Genomic DNA, 25,480 nt, shown 5'->3' with positions numbered 1-25,480 from the left:
ATAAAGTAAAATAATACACACAACACGACACATAAAACACAGACAGTTGTGCAATCCCAACCACTTTTCCCTCATACGCTTTGTTGTTTAAAACCGTTTGAGATGAAAGAGGAGAGAATCAACGTTGCACTGCAAAAATTACTCACAATGTATCAAATCAATGTGAAATTAGTAAAACAAATAATAAAGTAATATTACTACTTAGAATAAGCTATTACACGATATCTTCCTACATGACCATTTAAAAAAAGTGGAAAAAAAACTGCAGGGAATTTTGCTATTCAGCTCATTGTTACAAAATAGCAAGTTGTGCACGTCTGCCTCACCATAGAAATAAGAAGGAAGTTTTTTTTTTCATAAAACAGGGTAAGGTTGTGAATCCAATTTTTATTTCAGGCATGCATGTTGTTAACACAACTGATTCAGGGTGTCCCCGCCTACTGCCCGAAGACGGCTGGGATAGGCTCCAGCACCCCCCGCGACCCTAGTGAGGATCAAGCGGTTCGGAAAATGGATGGATGGATGTTGTTAACAATTTACTTAACCCGTATATTTAAAAAGAAATCTGTTGTGTGTCAGTAATACTACATAGCAATGGCATGCACATGCTGTCTAAAGCCTGTTTACTCTGAGGTGTCACCATTATAACGACATTTTTGGTCCCTCATTCTTGGTGGTTTCTTTGCCAACTGAAGCATATGACGGCTAAAAACAAAGACACAGCAGCGACATAGATGATGAAAAAGATTCTGTTGATTTTTAAGGTCAGTCTGGTCCAGTAGCCGGGCTTGTCCTCCTTTTCCTTCTTGCTGTCCAGAAGCCGTGTGAGGGCCTTCATCAAGTCTTTTGTCTCATCGGAGAGTCTTTCCAGAGAGCTGGACTCCGTCATTCGGGCGTCCTGCAAAGGGTTTGGTAGATTATTGCGAATATCCGAGTGACAAAGAACATCTGATTTTACCGAGTTATACACACACACACACACACACACACACACACACACACACACACACACACCTTTGGGATTTCAGGTGGATTTTCATCTGTGGGCCCTTTACAGATGCATGCACAATTTCGATTTTTGTTCTCTGCAAGCAAATAAAATGTCTTCTGATCATAGCAATACAATTTAAATGGCACAATTTATTTACAACATTTGAAACATCATCACAAGAAGCCTTCTCACCAGTGCCGCTTTGATCTCCGCCGGCCGTCGCCTCCTCGCCGCCGTTATCTTTTTCCATCAGGTACATAGCAAAAATGGTCTCCAGCAGGCTGAGCAGCATCAGAGCAAAGATACCAAAGCAGTAGACGGCTGAGGGGGGAGTAGCAGACGGCGTCAGTGAATGCAAAAGCGACTCCGTTTATGTTTGGGAGCTGGAATTTCGCACGGCTGACCTATGAGAGGGATTCTGTTGGAGGAACAGGGCAGGATCTCGTTGAGGATGAGCTGCATGACGGTGACGGCCAGCAACACGGTCACCTTGAAGCTCAGCTTCTCGCCTCCCCTGTCTGAGATGAAGAAGGAGGCCAAGTCCAGACCCAGGAAGAAGAGGACCGGGAACAGAAAGTTGATGATGTACAGCATTGGCCTTCTCCTCATGTTGATCTGCGACATCCCGACAAAAGTTTGGCAACAACAAAATTCAGAGGTCGTGGACAGTAATTCTCAAAGTGTGGTGCAGTATCTGTGGGAAACGACTTACAGTATAAACAATCATGCCTTGCTCGAAGCCGAACTCGCTGCCGGTCTTGTTGACGACGGTCATACCGATGAAGATCCACTCGTTCTGCGTGCGCATTACCTCTCGCGACCACTGAGTGGCCTCGGCAGAGCTGAGCAAGTGAAGCAGCTGGAGTTCCTGCACTGAGACAGGTATCAGGTGTTTGCTGGGCTTTTCGACCGACCTGCGGAGTTTTTGGAGGAGCCTCACATGAGTGGACCACAGACTTGAAGGTGAGGTTGCAACTCTGCCGGTCAAAGGGGAACTGGTAGATGTGCAACTTGCACGTGCTGACCAGCACCTCGTCATTTTGCACGTGCACGTGACCGTCGCTCATGATGGTGAGGTGGGGGCTCGGCGGGGCCTTGTCCTTCTCTATCCTGCGCGGCAACAGCAAGATGCAGAAAGTCAGGCTCCAGCAGACTTGGCGACATTTTATCAGATTTGTTTCTTTCCCGTCAAACGTTAAGAGGGAGGTTTAAGGTTGGGTGAGTTGAATAAATGGAACGACTTACATTTCTTCAATGGTGAGATCTGGTTTCCAAAACAATTCAGTGGGAAGACAGATGCTCTTAATCCCGCAAAACTGCTCCGGATCCCAAGAGATGTGATCATTCTGCCAGCTCTATGCAGGAAACACAATTAGAAAAAAATATTTTAGAAAGGCTGTCCATTTTAAAATTCACAGAAAAAAAAATGGTAGAGCAAAAAAGTGCTTTGAAGGAACCGTGAAAATCCAAACGTAGGGAACGAAGGTCTGGTCTATCTCGCTCTGTTGACAGGCAAAAAGAAAATTACAAATATTAAAATGCATTCAAGTTTAAACAGCAAGTTGTTGTTGAAGGGGAGGATGACCCAGCCCCAATCTGGCACCCCCCCTCCCCACCCCGAAGAAAAAAAGCATTAATGGCTGAGTTAATTATTCATTGAATATGATGGAAGCCACAAATGACAGTTTAGACAGCCTTCAAGCTGCGTTACTGTCGGATGGGTTAACCGCAAAGTGATTCTGAAGTCTTTCGTTTTTATTTAACCCTTTCGGGGACGGCGGTTACTACAGTGGACAGCTTATCATGTGATCGGGTTACAGATGATCATTATGAATGCATGTTGTTGCTTTGATGTCAGCCTGATTGCAACACAGATATTTGACTTTCCTCATTGAAATTCGCTAATCCACAATCCGATTTTTTAAATGAACCGTCCACTGTAACATCATTTATATGTTACATCTTATTCAATTGAATTAACACATTCCAGGGGACACGTGAGACACCGAAGCTGTTAAAAAAATAATAAATAAAATTACCACATCAAGAATGGCATAGAGGACGACCTCCAGTGACACCACCGTTGGCTTTTTGTAGTCTTTGACAGGCCTTGTCATGGAGTATAAAGCGCTGCGTGCGGTCAAGTTGAGGTGGTCCAGCACCTCTTGGTAAGAACACACTCGCTCCGAGGATGCCGCCACTCCTGCACGGAGCAAAAAAAAAAAAAAAAAAAAAAATCAAATTTGTCCCAACACAATTCAAGTACAACCAACGATAAAGGCAATCATGAGCTCACCCGTGAGGAGTAGCATGAAGAAGAAGTATCCAGAAGCGAGCATCCTGATGCAGTGAGCATGTTCTCTTTGATTGGTATCAAAAAAAAAAAGGAAAGTGGGGCTGGGCCACATTTAAATCCCTCACGTCCAAATTGCAAATGCAATCATGCATGGCGCCAGAAGCTGCTCGTCACCTCCTCATTTGTGGTCATTTCCATTCGTGTCTGTCTGACTGACCACTTTAACACTCAAATGTCACTCTTGCTCTGTGTTTGATATTCAGTGATAAAAGATGTTGATGTTATTGAAAGAAAAAGTGTTTTCGTAATATTTTGTCAATGCAAAAACAGTGCCTCTGGGACTAAATATTTTGTTTGGAAGGGGAAAAAGTGGTTTGGGGGTAGGGGGTGAAATCTTAAATATTTTAGCTTCTTTGAAGAAATTATGTTTAGGTGTCAGTCAGATATGTCATTGCTGTTTCAAAATAAGAGGATGAGCGGCACGGAGAATGGATGGATTTTTCACAAAAACAGAGTGTTTTCATGAAGAATTGGTTGTTTTTGTTGTGAAATATCGTGTTTGAATGACATGGATTAGTGTTTTTGTGGCCAGGTGAGAAACGAAAGGCCATTTTGTTTTTGTCGTAATGGCAGCCCATCCAAATCCCCTGATTTGATCCCAAATGGGTGTTATCTTGGCATTGAAAATGCAGATGTTGCACACTTGAAGCAATCTATATATTTACTTATTTTGCCAGTCGTATTTTTCATTCTGGGTCTTATTTAAAAGCTGGGGGTACGTGTAGCGTGTGAAACGGGTGACAAACTTCACGCCATTTGGATTTCATGGAAATGAGGGGAAATACCGCCACCTACGATAAAGTGCAATTACGGCCTTTTCAAATCGAATGGAAGGTTGAATAGCCGGCAGCGCGATTGCGGAGCCAACTTCAGCGTCGTGTTTTAAATGAAGAGGATCAGTACAAGGGGTTTTTGTTTTTTTTGCTCCGACATTTATTCTTTATAATCATGCTCAGCAAAGACAGCACACACAAACATACTTCGACACACGTTAATGGCAGTAATGTGCCTCAATGATGAGCGCTGCAAACAGCGCTAGGTCCACTTGGAAAAGAGAATCGTCAAAAAGAGGCTGACCACAGCAAGATAGAAGATGAAAAAGATTCTGTTGACCCTGGCGGCCACTTGTGTCCAGTAACCCATCTTGTCCTTGTCCTTCTTGCCCTTGAGCAGCACGGTTAGAGTTCGTTCCATCTGGCCAAGCTCGCCCGACAGCTTCTCCAGCGTTTGGCACAGGGCGCTGCTCTGAGCCTTCAAAAAAAACACAAAGTGGGGTTAAATCGTACAGTCTGATCTTGACACTAAGTAGGGATGTTGAGACTCTCTTCTTTAGTTACCGGCATCAGTCCCGTTGGAGTTTCAGGCATCGAAAAAAAGACTCCACCTTGCGTCCAAGCTTGCACCTCTACAAGCAGAGCGACCAATCACTGGTGTTCACGCAGAGTACTTGTGCCCGCTGGTTCTCACCTCCGGGTTGTTTGTCGCAGCTCGTTTGCATGTTTCGCTCCTCGCTAATTCCATCTCCGTCGGCGTCTTCGTCTTCACTATTGTCACTATTGTCTTTTTCCATCAGGTGCATCACAAAGATTGTCTCCAGCAGGCTAAGCAGCATCAGCGCAAAGATGCCGATGCAGTAAACAGCTGAGGATAGCGTCATTTAGATTGCAATTTTCATAGACTGTATAAAAAAGGAGTCATTTATCATATACAGCGCATCCGGAAAGTGAGCACACTTTGTGTAGGCGTTAAAAAGCAGGATTGAAGAGGATGTTAAATAGGTCCTGGTTTCATTACTCTTCTTTCAAATTTTACAGTTTCAGATATCATCGTTAGCCTTCATCTAGTGGTTTACAGCAGAATTACGCAACCATGGAATTTCATTGGAGAAGGAATTACTGTATCTCAGATCATGGTTCCTCATTAAAATGAATGGAAATACAATTCATCTGTTCTAGCCTCTCAGAAAAAAAGTTCTTCAGCAAATAAAACGTGTATACCTATGAGAGGGATGGAGTTGGAGGAGGAGGGCAGGATCTCATTGAGGATGAGCTGTAGCACGGTGACAGCCAACATAACGGTCACCTTGAAGCTCAGCTTCTCGCCGCCCGAATCCGAGATCAAGAAGGAGGCCAAGTCCAGTGCCAGGAAGAACAGCACGGGCAGCAGGAAGTTGATGATGTACAGGATGGGCTTCCTCCGCATGCTGATCTGGGCATTCATCGCAACGTCAGCTTCACACCATTCGGCGACACAATCACACTTCCGTGGATCCTAACTTGAAACCTCAAGCCTACTTAACGTTTATATGAAGTTGCAACAGTATTTTTTGCTGTACTGTATATACTAAAATGAAACCCCAATCCTAAATGGTGTCAACTCTAAAAACAGTTGTGTCAAAAATAACCCGAATTGGCTGAAAAATGGGCTGACCCAACTTTTTGGGTTCTTCACTGAACCCAAATAGTTAGGTCAAATGAATAACCCACACCGATTCTACCGATGTTGTGGGTGGGGGGGTCTCAAAGCAGCAGGCCAACCGTGTAGACGATGACGTCCTGGTGGTCCGGGCTGCTGGCTTTGATGGCGGTCACGTTCAAGTGGAGGAAGATCCACTCGAACTGTGTGGGCATCAAATCGCGTGACCACTCGGTGGCCTCGGAGGAGTTGTTGCTGGGCTGCAGGCGCAGGTCCTTGGCTGGAATAAAGTGGGGGAGGAGGTTGCCAAAACATTTCAATTCTACTGTAAATGTTGTAAATATTTTCAACAATTAATATTGTTAAATATTCTTTCATGTATTTTGAATTAAATATCCATTGATAACATTTTAATTCATTTTAAACAACCATGCATCAACATTTTTATTGTATTTTTCAAACACTTAATAGTTTTAAAATATTTTAGCAAAAAATGTGTCTTTTTAATTTCATAATTATTTGTTCCAAGTGTCTTTGAATTTCATTTCACATTTTTATTTTTTAAATGTATTTTATGAATAATTAATTAACATTTACAGGTGAATATAATTTTTGAAATTGTATTTTAAGATGATAGTTTTTTAAACCCCTGTAGTCCGTTTCGACGTTTTTGGGGGCTTCTCTTTAAACCTTTATTTTACTCGAAAATACATTTTGAAATGCCAGTGACCTTCGTTGCACTTCATTGTCATTTGGCGCGACTCACCCGAGTGTATGATCGACTTGAAGGAGAGGTTACATCTCTGTGTGTCAAAGGGGAACTTGTAAATGTTCATGCGACACATACTGAAGAGCACTTGGTCGTTCGTGACCTCCACCAGGCCATCGGCGCTTATGGTGACATACAGATTCGGCGGGGCTTTGTCCTTCTCTGCCCTGTAGGGAGACATTTTGAGTTGGTGGCACAGGGATGGGGAGGCTGGACGCGAAGGACGCTTTGGCACTTACATCTCCTCGATGGTGAGATCCGGCTTCCACAGAATTCCAACGGGAATGGACACATTATTGATCCCGCAGAACGCTTGGGGATCCCACGAGATGTATTCGTTGTGCCACCTCTGAAAAACACAAAAAAAAAAAAGCTTTTAACTCACGTGCTTTGCTTGAATGATATATTTTGTCTTATTTGACTGCATGAGGTTTTCAGTAAACAACATCCGTTATTGTTATTAACCCTTTCATGCACCCTGCAACCTGATCACGAATGCACCGATGGGTGGTCTGCTAACCACCAATGGATCCCCACAGAAGAACAATAAAGGAAAAGAGAATACATTCAGTACAGTCGTGCCATCATTTATCTACGAAGCAGAACTCACCGTGACGGTCCAGACGTACGGAACGAATTTCTGCTCCTTCTCCACCTGGAAAGTGGCCATGTCATTTGAATACATTTCGATGAGAACGCCAACTACAGTTAACATAAGCGTAAGGAACATTTACCACATTGAGGATCGCGTACAGCAGCACCTCCAGGGACACGTGAGTCGGCCTCTTGTAGTACTTGACGGGCCGCGTCATGGAGAAGAGCTCGTTGGTTCGAGTCAGGCCCAGGTGGTTTAAGACATCCTGGTAACTGCAGCCCGCTGGCTCCGATGCCATGGCGTCTGCTAAAATGGATAATACAACCAACATCCTTGCCTTGAGATATGAGTGAGCAGACTTCGAAGGCTACGACTGTTTATTATTATTATTTTTTGGCTTTGACTCGACGGCTGTTCAAAATGTGTTCTTTTTTCCTTTGCCATCCAAATGGGGACTTGCTCGGATTTTAGTTCAAGAGTGTTCAAGTTGTCCAGGGTCTGAAGTTACAGGGCAGCTCCAGACCATCTCGCTGTCACCACCATATACGATTGTCTATAGACATGATGTTGTTCTTGTCAAATGCTATTTTTACTCCAAGAAAGTTTTTTTTTTTAAATCTCATCAATCCATATAATATTTCTTCAAAAGTTTTATGGGACATCAGGATGGTTCTTAGTGAATGTTCTTTATTGTCGATAGTGATTTTCACCATGAATGTCATTTTTGCCCCGTTTGGATGTCGTTCTGGGATCTTTTGTGACTTGCTGGAATCGTCCTCGATTGACTTTTGGAGTTATTTAGGTGGCTGACCACTACTGGGGAAGGCTCACCACAGTTCCCAAAATTCTCCATTAGTGGATAATGGCTCTCTCCGACTGTGGCTGACGAGTGCCCAAATGATTTCACTTTGTTTCTCATTTCTTCTTTAAGTGCTTTTGATTGACGGCAAGACATGTTTTATAGCTTACTTCACTTTGTCTGACAAGTATGAGTCAAGTTGCTTCTTGATTGAAACAAATCTGGCAGGATCAGGCTTGGGCGTGGCAGGTGAAATTGAACAGAAACTGTTAGAAATTGTCGCTGATGATTTCACAAATCCCTCCTTTTACATTTCATTATTTAGAAACTGCATTTTGCATTTTATGAGATTTAAAAATTGCTTTGATGATCCAAAACGTGTGTCAAGTTAGCAATTGAACATCCATTTGCAGCTGGGCATCAGTCTCACCCCATTAAAACATCATCTTGACTTGAGTATCGAACAAGTCATCTGGCAAATTCTGCTCATCTTCCATATGAAACAAACTGTGACAGACCTCGGGGGGCCCACAATTGGACATTTTTAACCACAAACACAGTCACGATAAATGCGAGCGGTATTCTAAACATCAATACACATTAGGTCAAGTGTGAGCCTGCTTACCGGAGAAGACGAGAAGGGAAAGGAGGGCTGCGAACATGATGAAGTCACTGACACACAGTCAAGTGGTCGCTTCGGTGGTGTCCTTTATGAAGGAGGAGCGATGAGCGGATGTGGAGTTGCGGTTCTTCCATGTCCATATTTCATTTGTGATCAAAGAGTTAACTCAATACAAGTTGTGCAAGAGATGACCATACACACGCGTCCATGAACTAATTGCGAACATCGGCAATCAAACTTGCGGATTTGGAGAGGCCTCAAATAGCCTCATAAATAAGAAAAATAGCCCTTGTGTTTGTTACATCGACCAAAAGTAATGGATTGTTTTATCGTAGTAAGCCAAAATATGATCATACATACATCCTCATTTCAACATAACTGTCATAATAAACAGCCCCCCCCCCCATGGATGTATGGATGGATAATCTGACGTATTATTAACAAACTAAAGTATTACAAAACAAAAATAAACAAACAGAAAACAACGTGATAATATGAACAGATTTGGTATATAAAACACTTTCCGGGATAACTGAATGTTGTTTCCCAACCTTTATTAAGCCAAGGCACGCCACAAAAACAAAAAAAATATTACAAAAGGTATACATAATAAAAGAATTATGATCTCCTCTTAATTTAATTACAAAATCTGAGCCCGTTAAATTCAACAAAAAACGATGATCATGTTCTATGAATGACAGCATGTACCTTCTGCCATCTAGTGGATGAAAATTTCATTACACTTCCTGTCGCCATACTCTACATCACTGGCATCGATGGTCGACCAAAGATACATAAATTGGAGTAAAGAAATCTGCATTTTGGGGATGCATCTTTAAAAAAAGTTACAGTGAGGATATTTAAACCATCTAACTCATCCAATCCCGGTACAGGAATGAAAGAAAGAGTGTGGCAGCGGCGAGATAGATGAAGAAGAAACCTTTGTTGATTTTGCTGGCCAAGCGCGCAGACTTCCTGCGGCCTCTCTTGCAGCGATGCTGCACGCTCAACATCCTCTGTAGCTCCTTCAGCTCGTTCACCAGCAGCAGCAACAGCCCAGCCTCGGCGCTCGGCACGCTGCAATCGACCTGCTTGACACGATATGACAGCTTCGAATGATTCTGTATGGGGGAATGTGTCCCAATATTTTTGTCCACACATTTTGATGAGTGACGGCTTACCTCTTCTGGTTCCGGTCGCAGGTCGTGTTGTTTCTCTCCGCTCAAAACACACGTACACAAAAATTCGGTCTGTTTTTTCTCTTCTGAAAACACATAAGCGGGTTATAATGACAAAATCAGTGATAGTTTCAAAAGTTCCAAAGGGAAACGTACCAGCGTCGGACTTATCGGTTCTATTTATCTCCGGTTTGCTCCTGGCGCACTTCGCCGGGTCCTCCGGCGAGTCCCCCTCAAACAGGTAGGCCACCATGATGGTCTCCAGCAGGCTAATCAGCATCAGGGCGAAGATGACGATGCAGTAGGTGGCTTACGGGAGGAAAAACATGTCATTCTTTTATGCCTCGCCAAAGCGAGGGTACGCACAAGTCATGTCGAAAGTCAATTCGTTTCCATTTGCTTGACTGGTCACGCTGTGGGATTTTGCGTTCATCCCACTGTTGCTGTTCTGCCAGTTCGCCACGCCCACCCCATTAGTTCCCTTACTCACCTCAGTCTCCCCCCCCAACAACTACAAGTTCTGCCTTGGCACTCCCTGCTTTCTGTTTGCCAGTCCTCATGGCTGGTTAATGTTGCACCGCAATGACATCACAATGCGAGTTTCCCTGTCGTGCTACCAGCGACTCTCGGTCTGCGCTTGTTATTGACCAGCGTTCCCACACTGCAGTTTGACTCTAACGACTGTCACGTCGGACATTGAAAGTCATTCCCAACGACTAGTGCGGTCTGCACAAATATCTATCGCGTACCTATGAGCGGCGTCTTGTTCGACATGGAAGGCAGGATGTCGTTGAGGATGAGCAGCAGCACGGAGATGGCGAGCAGCACGGTGACCTTGAAGCCCAGTTTCTCCCCGTGGCGATCCGGGATGAAGAAGGAGGCCAGGTCCAGGCACAGGAAGAAGAGGATGGGCAGCAGGAAGTTGATGACGTGCAGCAGGGGTCGCCTCTTGATGACGAACTGGAAGGACAAAGGGGGGGGGGGGGGGGTTCATGGCGCACTTGCCCCCGTTTTATGGGAACTTTTCGAAACTGCTGTACCGTGTACACCAGTTGGTCCCACACTTGGCTCTCTATGGTGATATTGTGGCTGGTGACGGACAAATGGAGGAAGTCCCACTCTCCCTGGGAATGCATCATGGCTTTGGTGAACTGGGTCGCCCGTGATGAGTTGACCACTGGGATGACACGCAAGTGTTCGTCTGCGCAGAGAAGAAGATAAGCATTGGAAAAATACCGAAAGATAGAAAAGATGTTTGGAAGGCTGGAAACAAGGCAGACTCAAAACCCAAACCATCAAGTGTTTTACTTCACCGTAAGGCTGCTTACACAGATGAACTGCGGAAACCAACGTTATGTTGCAGCTCTGCGTGTCGAAGGGGAACTTGTGCACGTCCATCATGCACATGCTCACGGCCCGTATGTCCTGATCCAGGGCGACGCTCCCGTTGTGGTTGACGATCAAGTAAGGGTTGTACTGCGAGTTGTCTTTCTCCACCCTGACAAAACACGCGCAATAATGGGACAAGCTGCGCTCCGCCTGGGTCATGTGTTCTGCTGCTGACCGCGGCGGTGTTTACAGTGCTTTCCAAACATAATGGAGTCTAAACAGTCATAAGTGTATGTACACAAGAAGGAGAGACCATATACTGTATGTGATCCAACAATTGCTCCTTATTGGCATTCCCAGCCTCATATTTGTCAGCACACATCAGAACCTCTCAAAAGAATAAAAGAAGGGATGGCGGGTGGAAGGAAGTGACACTAATTTAGCACAATTCTGCAGCACTGCCAGGGCAACAACCTGTTTTCCTTCTACGTGACTAATTTATACAATTTGGTGTGTGTGTGCCATAGACTTACATCTCTAAAATGAAGACGTCGGGTTTCCACAGCATGTCGGTGGGAATGGTAATTTCCGTGATCCCGCAAAAGTCGCCCGGTTCCCAAAAGATGCGTTCGTCCTTCCAGGACTGGAGAGGACGAATGACGGAGCGGTTAAGAGGAGGGGGCACAGCGTGAAACACGCACACGACGACGTGATCGTCCACTCACCATCGTCACCCAGAGAAACGGAATGAAGGTTTGGGTTTTCTCGATCTGCGAGAACACGGGGGATGTGGAAAACGTCACCGGCAAATTCATCCGAACGTGAACCGAGCAAACGCGACGACCTACCACGCCCAGGATGCCGTACAGGATGATGTTGAGCTCCACCAGAGTGGGATGCGTGTGGTCCAGGACGGGCCGGGTCAATTGGAAGGCTCTGTTGCTTGATGTCAGTTTGAGATGGTCCACGACATCCTGGTAGCTGCACACCTTGTCCGGGGAGGCCCCTCCCACACCTAGGGAGGCAGTTACTTAGTGAACCTTTAAGGATTTACACATTTTGGTTTTGATAAAGGTTTTCACAAATTGGCTCAAAAATGTTTGATACAGTTCTCACATATGAATTAAAAGCATCAGATTTTTGCCAGACATGCATTTGTACACAGGAATCAATTTTGCTCTTACCTGAGAGGATGAGGACAATGAGCGGCACTTTCATCCTCACTGCGATGTGAGGCTCGATGGTCCAAGAGCTTTTTAAACCCGGAGATGAGAATCCCCTCCCACTGGCTTTTGTAATGACATTGGGCGCTAAAGAGGAAATACATCCGGCGTTGGCGTGGCTTTCGGAAGGGCTGACGTGATGGGGCCCGTTCTTGCTTTGAAGGCTGCACTGTGAGAAATAAAAGCAGGTGGGCAAAATGGAGGTGGTTGAGAAGAAGCAGGTAAACGTCATGCGGTTTTGAAGAGGACCCTGCAGCACCGTGAGGGGAAATAATCAAACGGTTGGGAAAAAAATGACAAAGCTTGTGCACAAAAGTCCATTAGTGACACTTGATCACCAAAATGACGTTGTAACATTAAACACACTCATTTTTACACCGGCTCGCTAATTATTGTCCAGTGAAGTTGCAAAATTGATTTTCAAGGCTCATATAACTGAATTATGTCCATTAGAACACCGCATTTGGTTCAGACTTTCAATAGTTTTACTGCACTTTTGCTTGGAGATTTAATAACATGATTCACATTTTTCCTGGACTAAAACTTTAATAGTTCGTGTTCATCTCGTCTGGGTAATGCAAGAATACATTTTTTGACAGTAATTACACCGGACAACGGCAAATTTGAATCACAGATGGCTTTATATGTCCCATATTTTTGACGTTGATTTGAAACACGTCCTTAGTTCTTTTTTTTTCTATCACGTTAGGTTTTTGAAATATTTTCTTTTTCTTTGTTTGACCTGTAACGCTGGCGCGTTTTGGCTGCCGCTGCTCAACCCGTATTGTTTTGAGTTTTTTGTTATTGTAAAGTGTCCTTGGGTGTCTTGAAAGGCGCTTATAAATAAAATCTATTATTATTATTATTAAAGGCTGCTCAGTACGGATTTTACCAACCCTTAACCCCTAAATATATTGTCATATATTATATTGCACACTCTAATTGCCCCACGGGAATAAATAAAGTTTTCTGAATCTGAATATCATATTATGATGAAAACCTGATGTGTTGGAGAAAAAAAAACGAGGGCAGATTTGGAATCAGCGCAAAAAAAAAAAAGATATCTGGAAAAGTTCAGTTGCATCTCTGGTTTAAAAAAAAGTTGTGAAAAACAAATAGATAATATACACATATTATTTTTCCCATGATCATTGTGTCTCAAAACTACCTTCAGTGATTTTGACAACAAGATCCTAATTTATGGAAGGGGGAAAAAATAAATAAACCACACCCTGATGAGAACGGAACCGCATAGCGGTGAGTTGACTTTGACAGCACAATTACAATATTAATAAAACAACACGCTCCAACTCAACGATGTAGTTGCAACAAAACAAACAAAACTTTATTGTCCGTTTCACGTTCACGCCTACAATCCTCCAAAAATTGGGCTGCTCTTACAGATTCGGATTCACCGCTGACGACACATTTAGACTGTGATCATGTGACAGCCCCGGGAAATGGGTGTTCCCACCCGAGAGACGACCACTTCACGAAAAAGACGCGAGACCTGCCACCCGGACGTATAATGCTTCACCTTCGGCCTCATGCACCGCAACGTTACGTCGCCTAGGAAACGGTTTAAGAGTGCATTCATGTCCCTTTACGACCGGCTACAGTACGTGAGTACATGTGAGAGAGAGTCTGCTGTAAAGCTTTACAAACGTTTCACATGGTTTTAATCCACATTCTAATCAACAACACAGTGCTTTGCAACGGATAAAAAACACAAATTGACATCAAGAAGAGGTTAACTTAAAAAAAAAATCAAGATATGAATCTCTCTTACTAAAATTCTCATGACAATAACAAAGTGTCTAAATGTATCCGTTCAGTGCAAACTGAGGAGAAAAATGAAGCCATTTTTATTGCTGGGTGATGGCTTCGAGAGTCGCACTGCAACAATACTGACATGCTAACACAGGCTGGGTGGTTGGGGGTTTGATTCCAGTTCAAGGAATGGATTAGTGTAGCCGGTGATGGGCATAATAATTACGATCCAACCGTTCAATGTTACAGTACTTTTTGTACAGCTTGCTTTTTTTCTTTAAAAAAAAAAAAACCTGAATGGCAAAATCAAAACATCCATTCACAAGTTCAATCTACTTCTATGCCTTTCAGTGACTCTTCCAGTCTCTCTGTTGCAACCTGCTGATGACACTCTGTGACGCTCCAAGATAAGAGGCCACACTTCTGTCGATCAATTATTGGGTTTCATCTTGGAAGAGGAGTGTCCAAATATCAGTTCTAATCAAACCACAAACTTTATTGGCCGATTAACGGCTGTAAAATTTCATCATTCAGCTCCTTACAGCAAATTGTACCCCCAAAAAAATCTAAAACATCAAGCAGTTGGACGTGAGCATTCAAAATTTGACAGAAGTTCAAACTAAGTCCACCAGTAAAGGTTAGTGCATTTTAGATTCATCCTAAAATATAACCCAAAAGCCCATTACGCCTTACTTTTTTTTGGGGGGGGGGGGGGGTATAGCATATAGCGATGAATCAAGCGTGCTCATTTTCCAAATAATCAAGGAAAACGAGTCTCATCCTACCTTAATAGTAGCACCTCCTTCTGGGAGTTTACCTTCCTACATTCATTTAATGTTCAGGTCCCGAGTCTGCTTTCGATTTCACATTCAGCAAAAGTCGTCCAGAGAGGAGCAGGTTTTGTTTTGAGCATTTAGCGCACTGACACGGTGATTGCAGATCACAGTAGCCCCTGACTGATTGGCTGGTGAAGGAGGAGGAGCAGCAGCAACTTCTAACCAAAAAAGTCACAACATGAAACGATCACGAGTAAGTTCAAACTACAGGTAATAAATAAAAACAGACCGGGAAATAAAATACTTATAAAAGTGCTCAGATGACACCTCACTGGAGAAGAACCCGGAGGTGGTATTGGTTGGTGGTGGTGGTGGTGGGGTTCCCTGCTCGGCCGTTATCCAGCGATGAAGCACTGAGTAGATAGTGCTAGTAGTACTAATAGTAGTAGTAGTGTTTGTTCGTGTGTGTGCGTGTGTGGAAGCGCGCTACACAATGAGAGGTCCACGGTGGGAGGGTTTGGGACTCTGGCCCTCCAGGTTCTCCACCCCCTGCTCTTCCCGGTTGCTGGTGGAGTCCAATATGGGCCTGTAGCCGCCGAGGTACATTAGACCTGAACAAGACATGACAAAGGGAACAGAGATGGTGGTGTTAAGGAAACAAAAAATAAGTTACAAAAAAAAATATCATTTTCTGTCCTGGCGGCCCGGTAGTCCAGTGGTTAGCACGTCGACTTCACAGTGCAGAGGTACCGGGTTCGATTCCAGCTCCGGCCTCCCTGTGTGGAGTTTGCATGTTCTCCACGGGCCTGCGTGGGTTTTCTCCGGGTACTCCGGTTTCCTCCCACATTCCAAAAAACATGCGTGGCAGGCTGATTGAACGCTCTAAATTGTCCCTAGGTGTGAATGTGAGCGTGGATGGTTGTTCGTCTCTGTGTGCCCTGCGATTGGCTGGCAACCGATTCAGGGTGTCCCCCGCCTACTGCCCGAAGACAGCTGGGATAGGCTCCAGCACCCCCCGCGACCCTAGTGAGGATCAGGCGGTTCGGAAAATGGATGGATGGATGGATTTTCTGTCCTTTGTTATGGGTCGCTGCTGTTGTTAAAGTGTCATGGAAGTAAAAATGTATTGTATGCCAGCTGTCAGAATCTGAATCAGCCTCACAAAGTCCTGATTGATTACACAGTGTGTTATTGAAGAAAAAGTAATCATAAAATGAAAATAACTCTCGAGTCAGTTCTATGGTCTGAGGCAAACACTGCATACCTAGTCCTCAATATGTATTGGGCACGACTCCTCATCTTTCCATCCAAAGGAAGGCGAGAGAAGGGCAGAAAGGGAGGGCAGGGAGGAGAATACGGGATGGGAGGAATTCACAGGAAGGAGGGAGAGATAACAGAAGACATTTTACGACACACACAGAGAGAAAAAGACGCCACGCGCTACCTTTGAGCTAAAAACACAAAACACGGGGAAGGGAAAACGGGTTTGTGAAGAGGATGGAGGATATCGAGGCAAACAAGTGACCCTTGGGGAAATGAGAAATGTTCATACAAAGCAAATGAACGCATTAGCTTATTTGAGTCACACGAGGCCATTCAAACTGTGCTCAAGCCTCCTTGACAACCAACGTCCATTACACTCCACTCATGATTACATAATTTTGCACAATAGAAATAAAGGTAAAGTATAGCGACCTAGAGAATTGAAATATGCCACTGGTCAGAAAATTCTGGCACATTCGAAAAGATCTAACTGCTCCTCGTAAGTCCTCAACAATGGCCGCCACCTTGCGCAATAAAAATAATCTAGGACTTGTGTCATGACTATGCGCTCACTCCTCTCGCCAGGAAGTCTTAATAACCCGGACTTTGAACGACAGAAATAAAAAGCGACTCAACACAGTTCAAATGGCGTCGTGTGAGTCCGTCCTGAGGTTGGTATGAAGGAGAGGAAAGGACAATAGGGAACATGTTGGACCAAGACTCTTTGCTGCTGCGCTGACAGAGAACATGCTTGTATGAAGCACGCATGACAATCATGAACACACACACATGCACACACATCGGGGCTGAGGGACGGAGGGAGCGCACGGCTATTCGCTATCGACAAGCGATGAAGCAGCAGAGGGAAGAAATTTTAAAAAAAGAAGAGCTGCACAGAAGCCCACGTTAGCTTCTGCTGCCATTCGTTCTTCTTGGTGTTAGCCTGGCGAGCTAACGTGTGATTCGCTCGCGTGCCCCATCCCATCACTTCTGGTCGGCGTCCACTCACCGGCGAATCGGCCGTCAGGAGCCTGCTCATTGTCCAAGCCCAAAGAGGGCGTGTCACACAGGGCCACGCCCTGATTATTATTGGCCAACTCGGGACACCTGCTCCGCCCACCTGCAAGCGAGGGCACAGGTCAAACAAGAGCAGCCAGGCACAGCGGGGAGGGGGAGGGTGGGGGACAAGCGGGAAGGGCGGTGGGCGGCCATGCGAGAATGAAGCGCCGCTGAATGCATTGAGCTTCATGCCATTTGTTTTTGTCCGATTGTTGACAATCACTCTGCAATGTGCATTACCACCACCTACAGGACTGGAGTGGCACAGCATTAACTGTGGTTTTTCGTCGTTGCTATTTTCTTGACTTTTTTTTGGGGGGGGGGGGGTCATTTCAGCCATGACACAGACAAATGCTCTGCTCCAACTGATGTGAATATGTTTGCTGCAATTTATTGAGGAATCACGCAAACGTTGAAATAAGAAAGAAAAAAACGACTTTCTGACATGCGTACCATGTCACAGCAGCTGTGTGCATGTTGGCACTAACGAGGACAAAAAGGCACGGGTGGCCACATGACTGGCACCGCAACACACAAACACATACACGCATAAGCCATCTGGCAGTGCTGGTGCTGTCACACACACACACACACACACACACACACGCACGCACACACACACGCACGTCCTGCCAGGCAGCACTTGCTCCTGAAAGAACTGAAGGATCATTCAGTGTGCTCACACAACCACACGTACATAATTACATGTCACGGGCTGTCTGTTGAAAGGTGACCTTGTTTGTTGTTTGCTTCAAGCCCTGTGCTGTGTGTTTCTTGGCTCGCCGCGCACATCAGAGTGTATAACGGAGCAAATAAAGTCAAACTGCAATTATGATGAATGGCATGAAGGTGTAGTACATGACGTGCAAAGGCAAGCTTGAAATGGCCGACAAACTCTCTGTACTCTCATCCATGAAAAGGGGACTTTCCAACCACAGTTAGTATACCAGGAGCGATTATCGAGTGTGTATCAAGAAATGATCCAAATTGACTTAATCGGACCCAATGATGTTTGGCCCATCGGTTTTGCCTGGAGCATGTTGTCAGCGGTGTAAAGCGAGGGGTGGTCACCGCAGTTACCTTTGCCGTTCGATGGTGAGGAGCGGTCCTCTTCCGTGACATCGTTCCCCTAAGAAAAAGAAAAGAGCTCAAATAAAAGGTTGACGTGAAGCACCGATGCGAGTCATCAAGTGGCAGTCACCTCGGAGTCCTGCTCATCGACGGCTACGGAGTAGTTCAAGTCGGTTGACTCCTTGGAAAGGGAGTGAGCCAAAAGTCAGTGAAAATTCAGGTGGAGAGGAGGCGGGAGGATCTTGTTGCCAATGGCTGCGCATTTACATTTTTTTTTGATTGACAGATTAATCAGGATTAAAATAATCGCTGCAGCCCGTTTATCCACCGTCACTAATATTTACCCCTTCAAACTGTGAGGGTCCTCGGCTCTCCATGGGGGTGGCCCGGTTCTCCTCGCCCTGGGCGTCAACCCCCTCCTGGCCCCCCCCGGGCTCGCCGTCCGCCCCAGCCAGGTAGGACCCTGACATGGAGGACATGGTGTCAGTGCTGATGTGGGAGTGCTGCGAGTGGGACGAGGCCATGGACATCACTGACTGGGCCAGGCTGCTGCTCACTGGGTCTGGCAGATACACGGAGACACACATCACGATCCGACGCCATTTTTTTTTTTTAAAGCATCGCTCCCGCCGCGCAAGACGACTGATTGAAGCTCGGCCAGCTTTTCCTCTCAGAAGTGTCCCTACGCTGCCCGTTTGATGCCAAAAATCCTCCCCATCAGATTCGCCAACTGCTGCGATGGAACCGGCTCATAATTTATTCATGTGAAAACGCTCCATAAACTGCACCGAGGGTTTGGAGTTTCACATTTTGTCGACATTTACAAATTACTGGGTACATCTTGCCCTCCAGAAGGGTAAGTAGTACTTATACTGTAAATGGAAACCATAATACGTTCCATCCTGGAATCTTCTTCCCGACAACTTCTGCTTTTGGCGTGCGGTAAATATTAGGAGCGATAGCAGCTTCCTTTGTAACAACCACCGCATACTTTTCAAACGGCGTATCCTTGACGTTGTTTTTGAAGATGATTTGATGGATTACAACGTTTCGTGTTACCTTCGGGGGAAGTGATAGTGGAAGAGAGCGGCGTTCCGGTGCATGGCGACTGGTCAATGGCCCCAGAAGAGGAGAGAGTCAGGTTTTCGCTGTCTGGCGTGGCTCCGCACTGTCAAAGCAAAGAGGAGCGTTATGACAGGAGGTCAAAACCCGACTAAATATCTCTCAAAATAGACACACCTCCTGCGGATCCACTGTACGCTTGTGGCGACGAGCCTCTGATTCACTGCAAGACTTTTCATCCTCCTCCTCGGGAAGCACTGAGGAATTCTGGGACAGCGACCTAAAGTATGCAGACTTGTGGTTTGGAACGGCTTTGAAGATGTTTTCGAACAATCAACAGCACACGGGAGGAGCTCATCAACTCACTTGGAACCGCTCTTTTTGAGTTTGAGCCCCTGACTTGAGGTGGAGTGGTCCAGAGGGGAGAGGGAACGGGCCGGCGTCGGGTGGGCTTCGCTGCCGTATGGGGGGAGCGCCCCCGACACGTGACTGGGGCCGGAGTGGAGCGGGGGCGCCGCGGAGGACGTGGCCAGGGGGCCGTTGAGAGCCTCCAGAAGAGACACGGCCTCGTAACCCGGGGGGATATGCTCGGATGCCTGGAAAGAAAAAGAAACGCGCGTGAATTTCTGTTTTGGCGTCCTTTTTTTTTTTTTTTTTTTTTTTTTTTACAAGGCTTGCGTTTAGCTCAGATTAGTGCCATGACAGTACCGAGTGTTCCTCTGAGTCGGACGTCTGTGAAGTGATGACGGGGTTAAAGCTGGTTGGCGTCAAAGGGCTGAGTTTCTTCCTCATTGCTCGGATCTGCAGCAAAGCTCTGAAAGCTATCAAAAAAAAAGAATAATTCAAAAACAGTTAAGAGAACTTTGGGCAAAAGAACACTTCCACACATTTTGTGTGCGTGCGTGGGAACTCACGCAGTCTGCAGATTGGGCAGCAGTTGGCTTGGTAGCGCAAGGTGTCAGCGCAGGCGTTGCAGAGACACAAGTGTCTGCACGGCAGAATGAGCGTGTCGCGCACGTCCGACAGACACACCACGCACTCGGCGCTGTTGTCGCTAATTTCGTCGTCGGCAACCTGTGGCGGTGAAAGACCCGCGCTGGTACAAACGCGCACTTTGTAAGGCGGCAGACGGCAAAAGCCTTCTTGTCGCGTTTACCTTTGATTCTTGGCTGTTGTACTTGTTCTCGATCCCGTAGATCTCCTGCAGGAGATAACTCACGCCATCCACCTGGGAAATGAAAAAGGAAGAAAAAGCGTCACGTCTCCAGGGGGGACATGAAAGCTTTTGTTTCCAAAAGAGATGTGCACTCACCACTTGTTTCTGCTTCAGAGGCTTCACGCAGTAGCTGCCGTCCAAGTGCTGCCATGGAAAACAAACAGGGTGAGGAATTCTACTTTCCATGCGCATATCGCACATCTTCCAAGACCAAAGTCCCAGCAAGTTTACCTTTTCAAACGTGGCCAGCAGGATGTGAGAGTGGCCCGAGTGTTCTGCGTATAGAAAACAACATGGAGACGTTTCGTCACTTGAAGCTTTACGTGCGCCACGTCGGCGTCGGTGCGAAACTCACCGTCGCCCTCGTCGACCGCGGCCTGCACCACCATGGGGAAGATTTCCCGGTCCGGGTCGAACAGTAGCTGGGGAGAACAAACAAGAGGTGTCAAACTCAATACGGCAGAGGCGGTACGAAGTCACGTATGTAGCAAAGGTCAGGTCAGACGAGACTTAACATAGCATCAATTTACAAGTCTTGTCTCACGAATATCAAGTCAAAGTCAAGGCGAGCTTTTCAGAAATTGCATCCAAGCAAGTACCAAGTCCTAAAAATGGGCGACTTAAGTCTGACCCGAGTCAAACAACTCGCGGGGGTGAACCCACCTCTTCGTCCGCCCACTCGCTGAGGTTGACGGTGTGCGAGGGCAGACAGAACTGCTGGCTCACCCCCCTCTTGAAGTGCACCGTCTCCGACTGCAGAGAGCTGTCCTGGGGCAGGTAGCTAGAGGGAACCACAAATCAGAAAACCAAAGCTCCCGGTACCCCATTGTGCTGTCTTTCTCCAGAACCTACACTGGCACGCCGTTGTGAAACTCCTCGATGGCCTGGTAGTAGATGGTGATTGCCACCTGCGTGTCGGCGTCAAAAGTGAACTCCACGTTGTAGCAGGCCCGCTGCTTGCCCGCCTCATCATCGCCGGGCAACTTGACGTCCTCGCTGCACCTGCGAAGTCGAGCAAAGAACCTGCGCTCATTTTTCGGTCCTAAAAATAGTCATTATATGAAGTAGCGCTGGATTTTAAGATGGGGACGGTTGTTGCCCCGGAGACAACGGGATACCAAAATTTCATGCACATTATTTTTTTTGTCAAGAGTTGCTAACAGTTGGGTCTTTGCGGCTGAATTCCAAAACCTCCGTTTAGCCGTTTGCTGCATATTCTGAGTCAGCGCTTGTGCGCGGGTGTGGTGTGGGGGGGATATGTGTGGAGTTGTATTACCACCGTACCGTACAAGCCGCAGGGTGTCCTTGCGGATGTTTATAAGGCTTCGTAGCGTCTTCACCGGTTCCTGAGGTGGAGGGGCTGCGTATGGGAACTGCAAAGCCAGAAGAAAAATAATAATAATATGAGTAAGTTAAATACACGCTCTTTGAGATGATGAGGAGTGGCTGAAACATTCCTTTCGTACCCACGACAGTTGTGGATTCATCTTTTGACAAACCCTTAGAGAAAGCCCCGCACTTTCAGGCACAATTAGCTCTCGGTTAAAAATCGATGAACTTAATCCCGGTTGTGCTTCTCTTTGATTTGATCAACGCCGCAAGATGCTGACTGTGCATTAATGGACAACTCGAGGATGTGTGCGGACTAACTCCACACACACACGCACACACACACACACGACACAAACCTCACTGGTGTGTTTACGCGACCGTGAATGGTAGTAGCGATCCACATCTGGGTCTCGGTGGGAGTTGTGGCGGTAAAACACACACACGCGCACACGCGCTGAGCCTGAAAAGAGCCTTTCAGTAGACAACAGTGGACGTCTTTTTCGAAATGCCACAGTGGCCATTCGTTCACGCTTGTGTTTACTAAACACCGTTTGATGAAACACTCACTTCCTTATGGGAGATTATTGCATGAGGGGCGGAGGAGGTTCTCTAAATATAGCTTGTCCGTGATCATATTTGTGAGAGAGCCGGAGTGCAATAACTTAAGATGGGTTTAGGCTTTTGACTGTGCCATCTGCTCGCAGCACACCACCGAACATTATATAACGCTGCTTTGAGCGGCTCATTCAAAGAGAGATGAAGAGGGGGAGAAAAGGTTTTTGGTGAATTCTCAACCCGCGGGAGGATTTAAACGTCCATTTAATCTGGGCGGAGAAAAAAACAAAACGCTGCAGCTAATTTTAGCCCGAGTCTAGACATAAACGGTCGTTAAGACCGCAAGCTTCACTTCAAAATTCTCTGCTTGTGAGCTCAGCATTCCGGTGACACGATTTAAAAAAAATAAAAATAAAAATTTTAACGCAGGAGCACGCCTTTTTCGCTTGGCAGTCTCCCCTTTCATTTTTAATTACTCTGACAGGAAGACACATGCATGTCAATTGCAATCGGGCAGAGTGTGGAAGGTTGCTAAAAGCTGCAGCAGGGTGCCGTCAGCTGCAGGCAAGCGAGGTTGCTGTGCGGCGCATCGACACGAAATGAGTGCCGGCTGATGGAGTTGGCTGTCAAGTAAGGAGTTGTTTGACAAATGGGCAGAAATCATAAAAGAAATTTAAAAATATATATAACTCAACTTTGTAAATACTGCGGTTTTGTGTTGTTGTTGTTATGTGCTGACATTATTTTCTTTTCTTTTTTTTTTAATGGGCAGACATATTCAGCAATAAATTGAGTACGAGTGGCAACGACTGTGAAAAATCTTACCGCTACTGGTCTGGTCCCGAGGAAGTTAAGGTCTGTGTTTTCTCCAAACAGGTAACCTTCCGGGTGGGTTGAATCAAACTTCTCTCCACCCATGATGAAGTGGCTGGCGAAGTAACTTCCTGCGGACCCGGAAAATAGATTGCAAAATTAATTGAAGTGACATCGCAGCGCAGATTTCCAAATTTGATTTGCAAAATGTCAAAAAAGAATTAAAATTTCGGCAAGGCAAGAAATCTGCGTCTACGTGTACTTCTTGGGGGAGTTTTGAAAGCTTGGAACGTCCCTTTATTTTTTTCAGCAGTCTCAGGTAAGAACAAGAAAGCCACTGGTTTCATCGTCTATATTTCACGAAGAATGATGGTGCAATTCATTCGTGTGACATCAGAGTGCAATCGCATTCCCAAATTCAGAATGAGGTGTCTTTTATGGCGAGATAAGAGAAATGATTCTTTCAACATCTATCTCTGATCTTTCAAATGAGATTGCAACTCAACTCCCCTGCGAGTCACGCTGCAGTCAAATAGGAGACATACAAACACAAACAGACACACACACACACACGTATCAGTCTGAGGTCCAGAAAGCGGGAATTTGGATTTATACCATGTTGCTTAGGTTTAATTAAGTCAGGGTGGGGGAGACCCACCACAATCATCCTGTCCTACATGCCAACTTCAGCTGGCTGAGTGCTGCAGGACATCTATAAATCCAGACTGATAGCAAACTCTTATTAAATGAAAGTTTCCTTTGGGTAAAGGTGCGGGCAATCAGTCGGAGTGCCACAAAACAGATAAAATGTGCTCGCATCAATCAACACCCAACGTAAGGTTTCAATTAAATATGAGTTTATTAAGGTGGTGAGTTTCATTTTGGTTACCTTTACAGATGCATCAAAGGTTCAAAATATTAGGACTAGGTACACGACACAATGCATGAAGCAATCTTCAGTCGTGCATTGTTAAATTCAGCAAAACTGACTTGTAAAAGCAGATTTTTGTTGTTGTTGTTATTATATGCTTTAACTAATGCAATTTTACAGAACAGAAATATGACAAGCTATGTACCGTTGTCCTGAAGGCCTTACTGCAGCTCTTTTCCAGTTTGTCAGCAGCCCCTGTGCTTAGGTACGTGCTACTTTTTCATCATTTAGCCCAAAGCACAATCACCTGCAACACGCTCTGCAGCGTGAAACCGTGACAAACACACACTCAGATACACGTACACACACTTTGGTCTGACCTGTTGTTGGCGACTTACCAGATTTCGGTGGGTAACGGTACACCGAATTGGACGGAATATCGACTTCTTCCACGCCTATGTTTTGTCTGCTCGCGAAAGCCCCCATCTCCACTCAAGTGACGATAATAAAGACCCAATGGACATTCAGCTTCGCTTTGTCGAACCCCCAAGATGATGATTACTTCGACTCATTTAATCCACTCGGTCCTTGTCTCTGTTAATTTGTCGTAAAAGGACATCGAGTTCGCCCTTCGACAGCGTGGATGTGACCGTCCTGGGGATTAGTAGCTGGTCTGCTGCTTGTTTGTCCTCGCCGGTCAGCGGTGGAGCTCGGTTGGTAGGTTGAAGGAGGCAGGGGTGGGGGGAGAAGCAATAATAGGATTCTCTTTAAAAAAAAACTATCTTAATTTAGATTTATAGCACCAAAAAGCAGCATCGAAGAACAACCAGGTGGTCTTGGAAGTCAACCTCGATCCTGTCAAAGAGGTCTCTGGATCCCTGTGACGTCACAAATCCGGACCTTGATTTTGGCGCAGTCCTCTCTCTCTTTCACTCTCAAGTTAGCAGCTAACATAGCCGCACAATATGGAGCCTTCACCCCTTGGCGAAGACTGCAATGCAGGGACAGTAACTCGCTCACAGTAATACACAATCGAGGAAAAGCTAACTGGGGAGGGGGGGGGGGGGTAATTTAATGAGCTAGCTATGCGAAACATGACATTTTACACGATACCTCGGGGGTAGTTACGTCGCCACCACAGCAGCATTGTTGCTCAATCAGAGATCCTCCGATTTAATGGTGAAGTGAAACATTTTGAGGTAGACTGAACAGAACAAAAGAGGTGTGATAGGCCAGGGTTCCTAACTCTTTATTTTCAGGGGGTGCTGCACCAGGCGGGCCAATTTGTTGCCAAAAGTTGCTAAATGTTACGTTCACATTGCGTGATGATGTCATTGCGTAATGACGTGATTCTACACTCCCAGTGCATCTACCACATTTTGTTATCTAAATATGTGAATTATTTCAAAACCATT

At 45.7% G+C, this 25,480-nt stretch overlaps 4 protein-coding genes across 6 annotated transcripts; all 4 read right to left on the bottom strand.

The window, feature by feature from the left end:
- Positions 1-458: 458 nt before the first annotated feature.
- LOC147189867 (5-hydroxytryptamine receptor 3A-like) lies at positions 459-3,468 on the bottom strand. Its single transcript, XM_086138998.1, has 10 exons — positions 3,288-3,468; positions 3,031-3,194; positions 2,449-2,493; positions 2,237-2,346; positions 1,932-2,101; positions 1,704-1,864; positions 1,396-1,606; positions 1,184-1,312; positions 1,015-1,085; positions 459-898 (listed from the first exon to the last, which is right to left on the bottom strand). Exons 1-10 carry the CDS (start codon positions 3,397-3,399, stop codon positions 665-667), a joined length of 1,407 nt encoding a protein of 468 aa, XP_085995124.1. The 5' UTR covers positions 3,400-3,468; the 3' UTR covers positions 459-664.
- Positions 3,469-4,268: 800 nt separating this feature from the next.
- Positions 4,269-8,939, bottom strand: LOC147189866 (5-hydroxytryptamine receptor 3A-like). Of its 2 annotated transcripts, none has more exons than XM_086138645.1 (10): positions 8,551-8,939; positions 7,266-7,432; positions 7,142-7,186; positions 6,771-6,880; positions 6,529-6,698; positions 5,885-6,042; positions 5,345-5,555; positions 4,815-4,988; positions 4,685-4,752; positions 4,269-4,598 (listed from the first exon to the last, which is right to left on the bottom strand). In XM_086138645.1, the coding sequence occupies exons 1-10, from the start codon at positions 8,585-8,587 to the stop codon at positions 4,383-4,385; spliced, it is 1,356 nt and encodes a 451-aa protein (XP_085994771.1). In that variant the 5' UTR covers positions 8,588-8,939; the 3' UTR covers positions 4,269-4,382. The 2 variants fall into 2 exon arrangements, with proteins under 2 accessions (XP_085994771.1, XP_085994772.1); XM_086138646.1 differs by having other exon boundaries at positions 5,430-5,550.
- Positions 8,940-9,084: 145 nt separating this feature from the next.
- LOC147189865 (5-hydroxytryptamine receptor 3A-like) lies at positions 9,085-13,463 on the bottom strand. Of its 2 annotated transcripts, none has more exons than XM_086138643.1 (10): positions 12,239-13,463; positions 11,903-12,069; positions 11,780-11,824; positions 11,588-11,697; positions 11,054-11,223; positions 10,766-10,926; positions 10,475-10,685; positions 9,882-10,034; positions 9,729-9,811; positions 9,085-9,638 (listed from the first exon to the last, which is right to left on the bottom strand). In XM_086138643.1, exons 1-10 carry the CDS (start codon positions 12,507-12,509, stop codon positions 9,417-9,419), a joined length of 1,593 nt encoding a protein of 530 aa, XP_085994769.1. In that variant the 5' UTR covers positions 12,510-13,463; the 3' UTR covers positions 9,085-9,416. The 2 variants fall into 2 exon arrangements, with proteins under 2 accessions (XP_085994769.1, XP_085994770.1); XM_086138644.1 differs by having other exon boundaries at positions 9,085-9,635; positions 12,239-12,287.
- A 134-nt stretch (positions 13,464-13,597) lies between these two features.
- On the bottom strand, positions 13,598-25,402 carry rnf157 (ring finger protein 157). Its single transcript, XM_086138642.1, has 19 exons — positions 24,464-25,402; positions 23,207-23,325; positions 21,779-21,867; positions 21,347-21,496; positions 21,158-21,275; positions 20,850-20,916; positions 20,726-20,769; positions 20,591-20,638; positions 20,435-20,506; positions 20,193-20,352; positions 19,987-20,099; positions 19,645-19,874; positions 19,456-19,558; positions 19,276-19,384; positions 18,561-18,778; positions 18,347-18,397; positions 18,226-18,274; positions 17,096-17,206; positions 13,598-15,434 (listed from the first exon to the last, which is right to left on the bottom strand). The coding sequence occupies exons 1-19, from the start codon at positions 24,549-24,551 to the stop codon at positions 15,310-15,312; spliced, it is 2,064 nt and encodes a 687-aa protein (XP_085994768.1). The 5' UTR covers positions 24,552-25,402; the 3' UTR covers positions 13,598-15,309.
- Between the last annotated feature and the right edge of the window lie 78 nt (positions 25,403-25,480).

This window comes from Hippocampus guttulatus, chromosome 19 (genome assembly GCF_054856545.1).
Source record: "Hippocampus guttulatus isolate MCC_2025c chromosome 19, RoL_Hgut_1.0, whole genome shotgun sequence".
Lineage (NCBI taxonomy): Eukaryota > Metazoa > Chordata > Actinopteri > Syngnathiformes > Syngnathidae > Hippocampus > Hippocampus guttulatus.
This window is presented reverse-complemented; position numbering and strand designations above follow the sequence as displayed.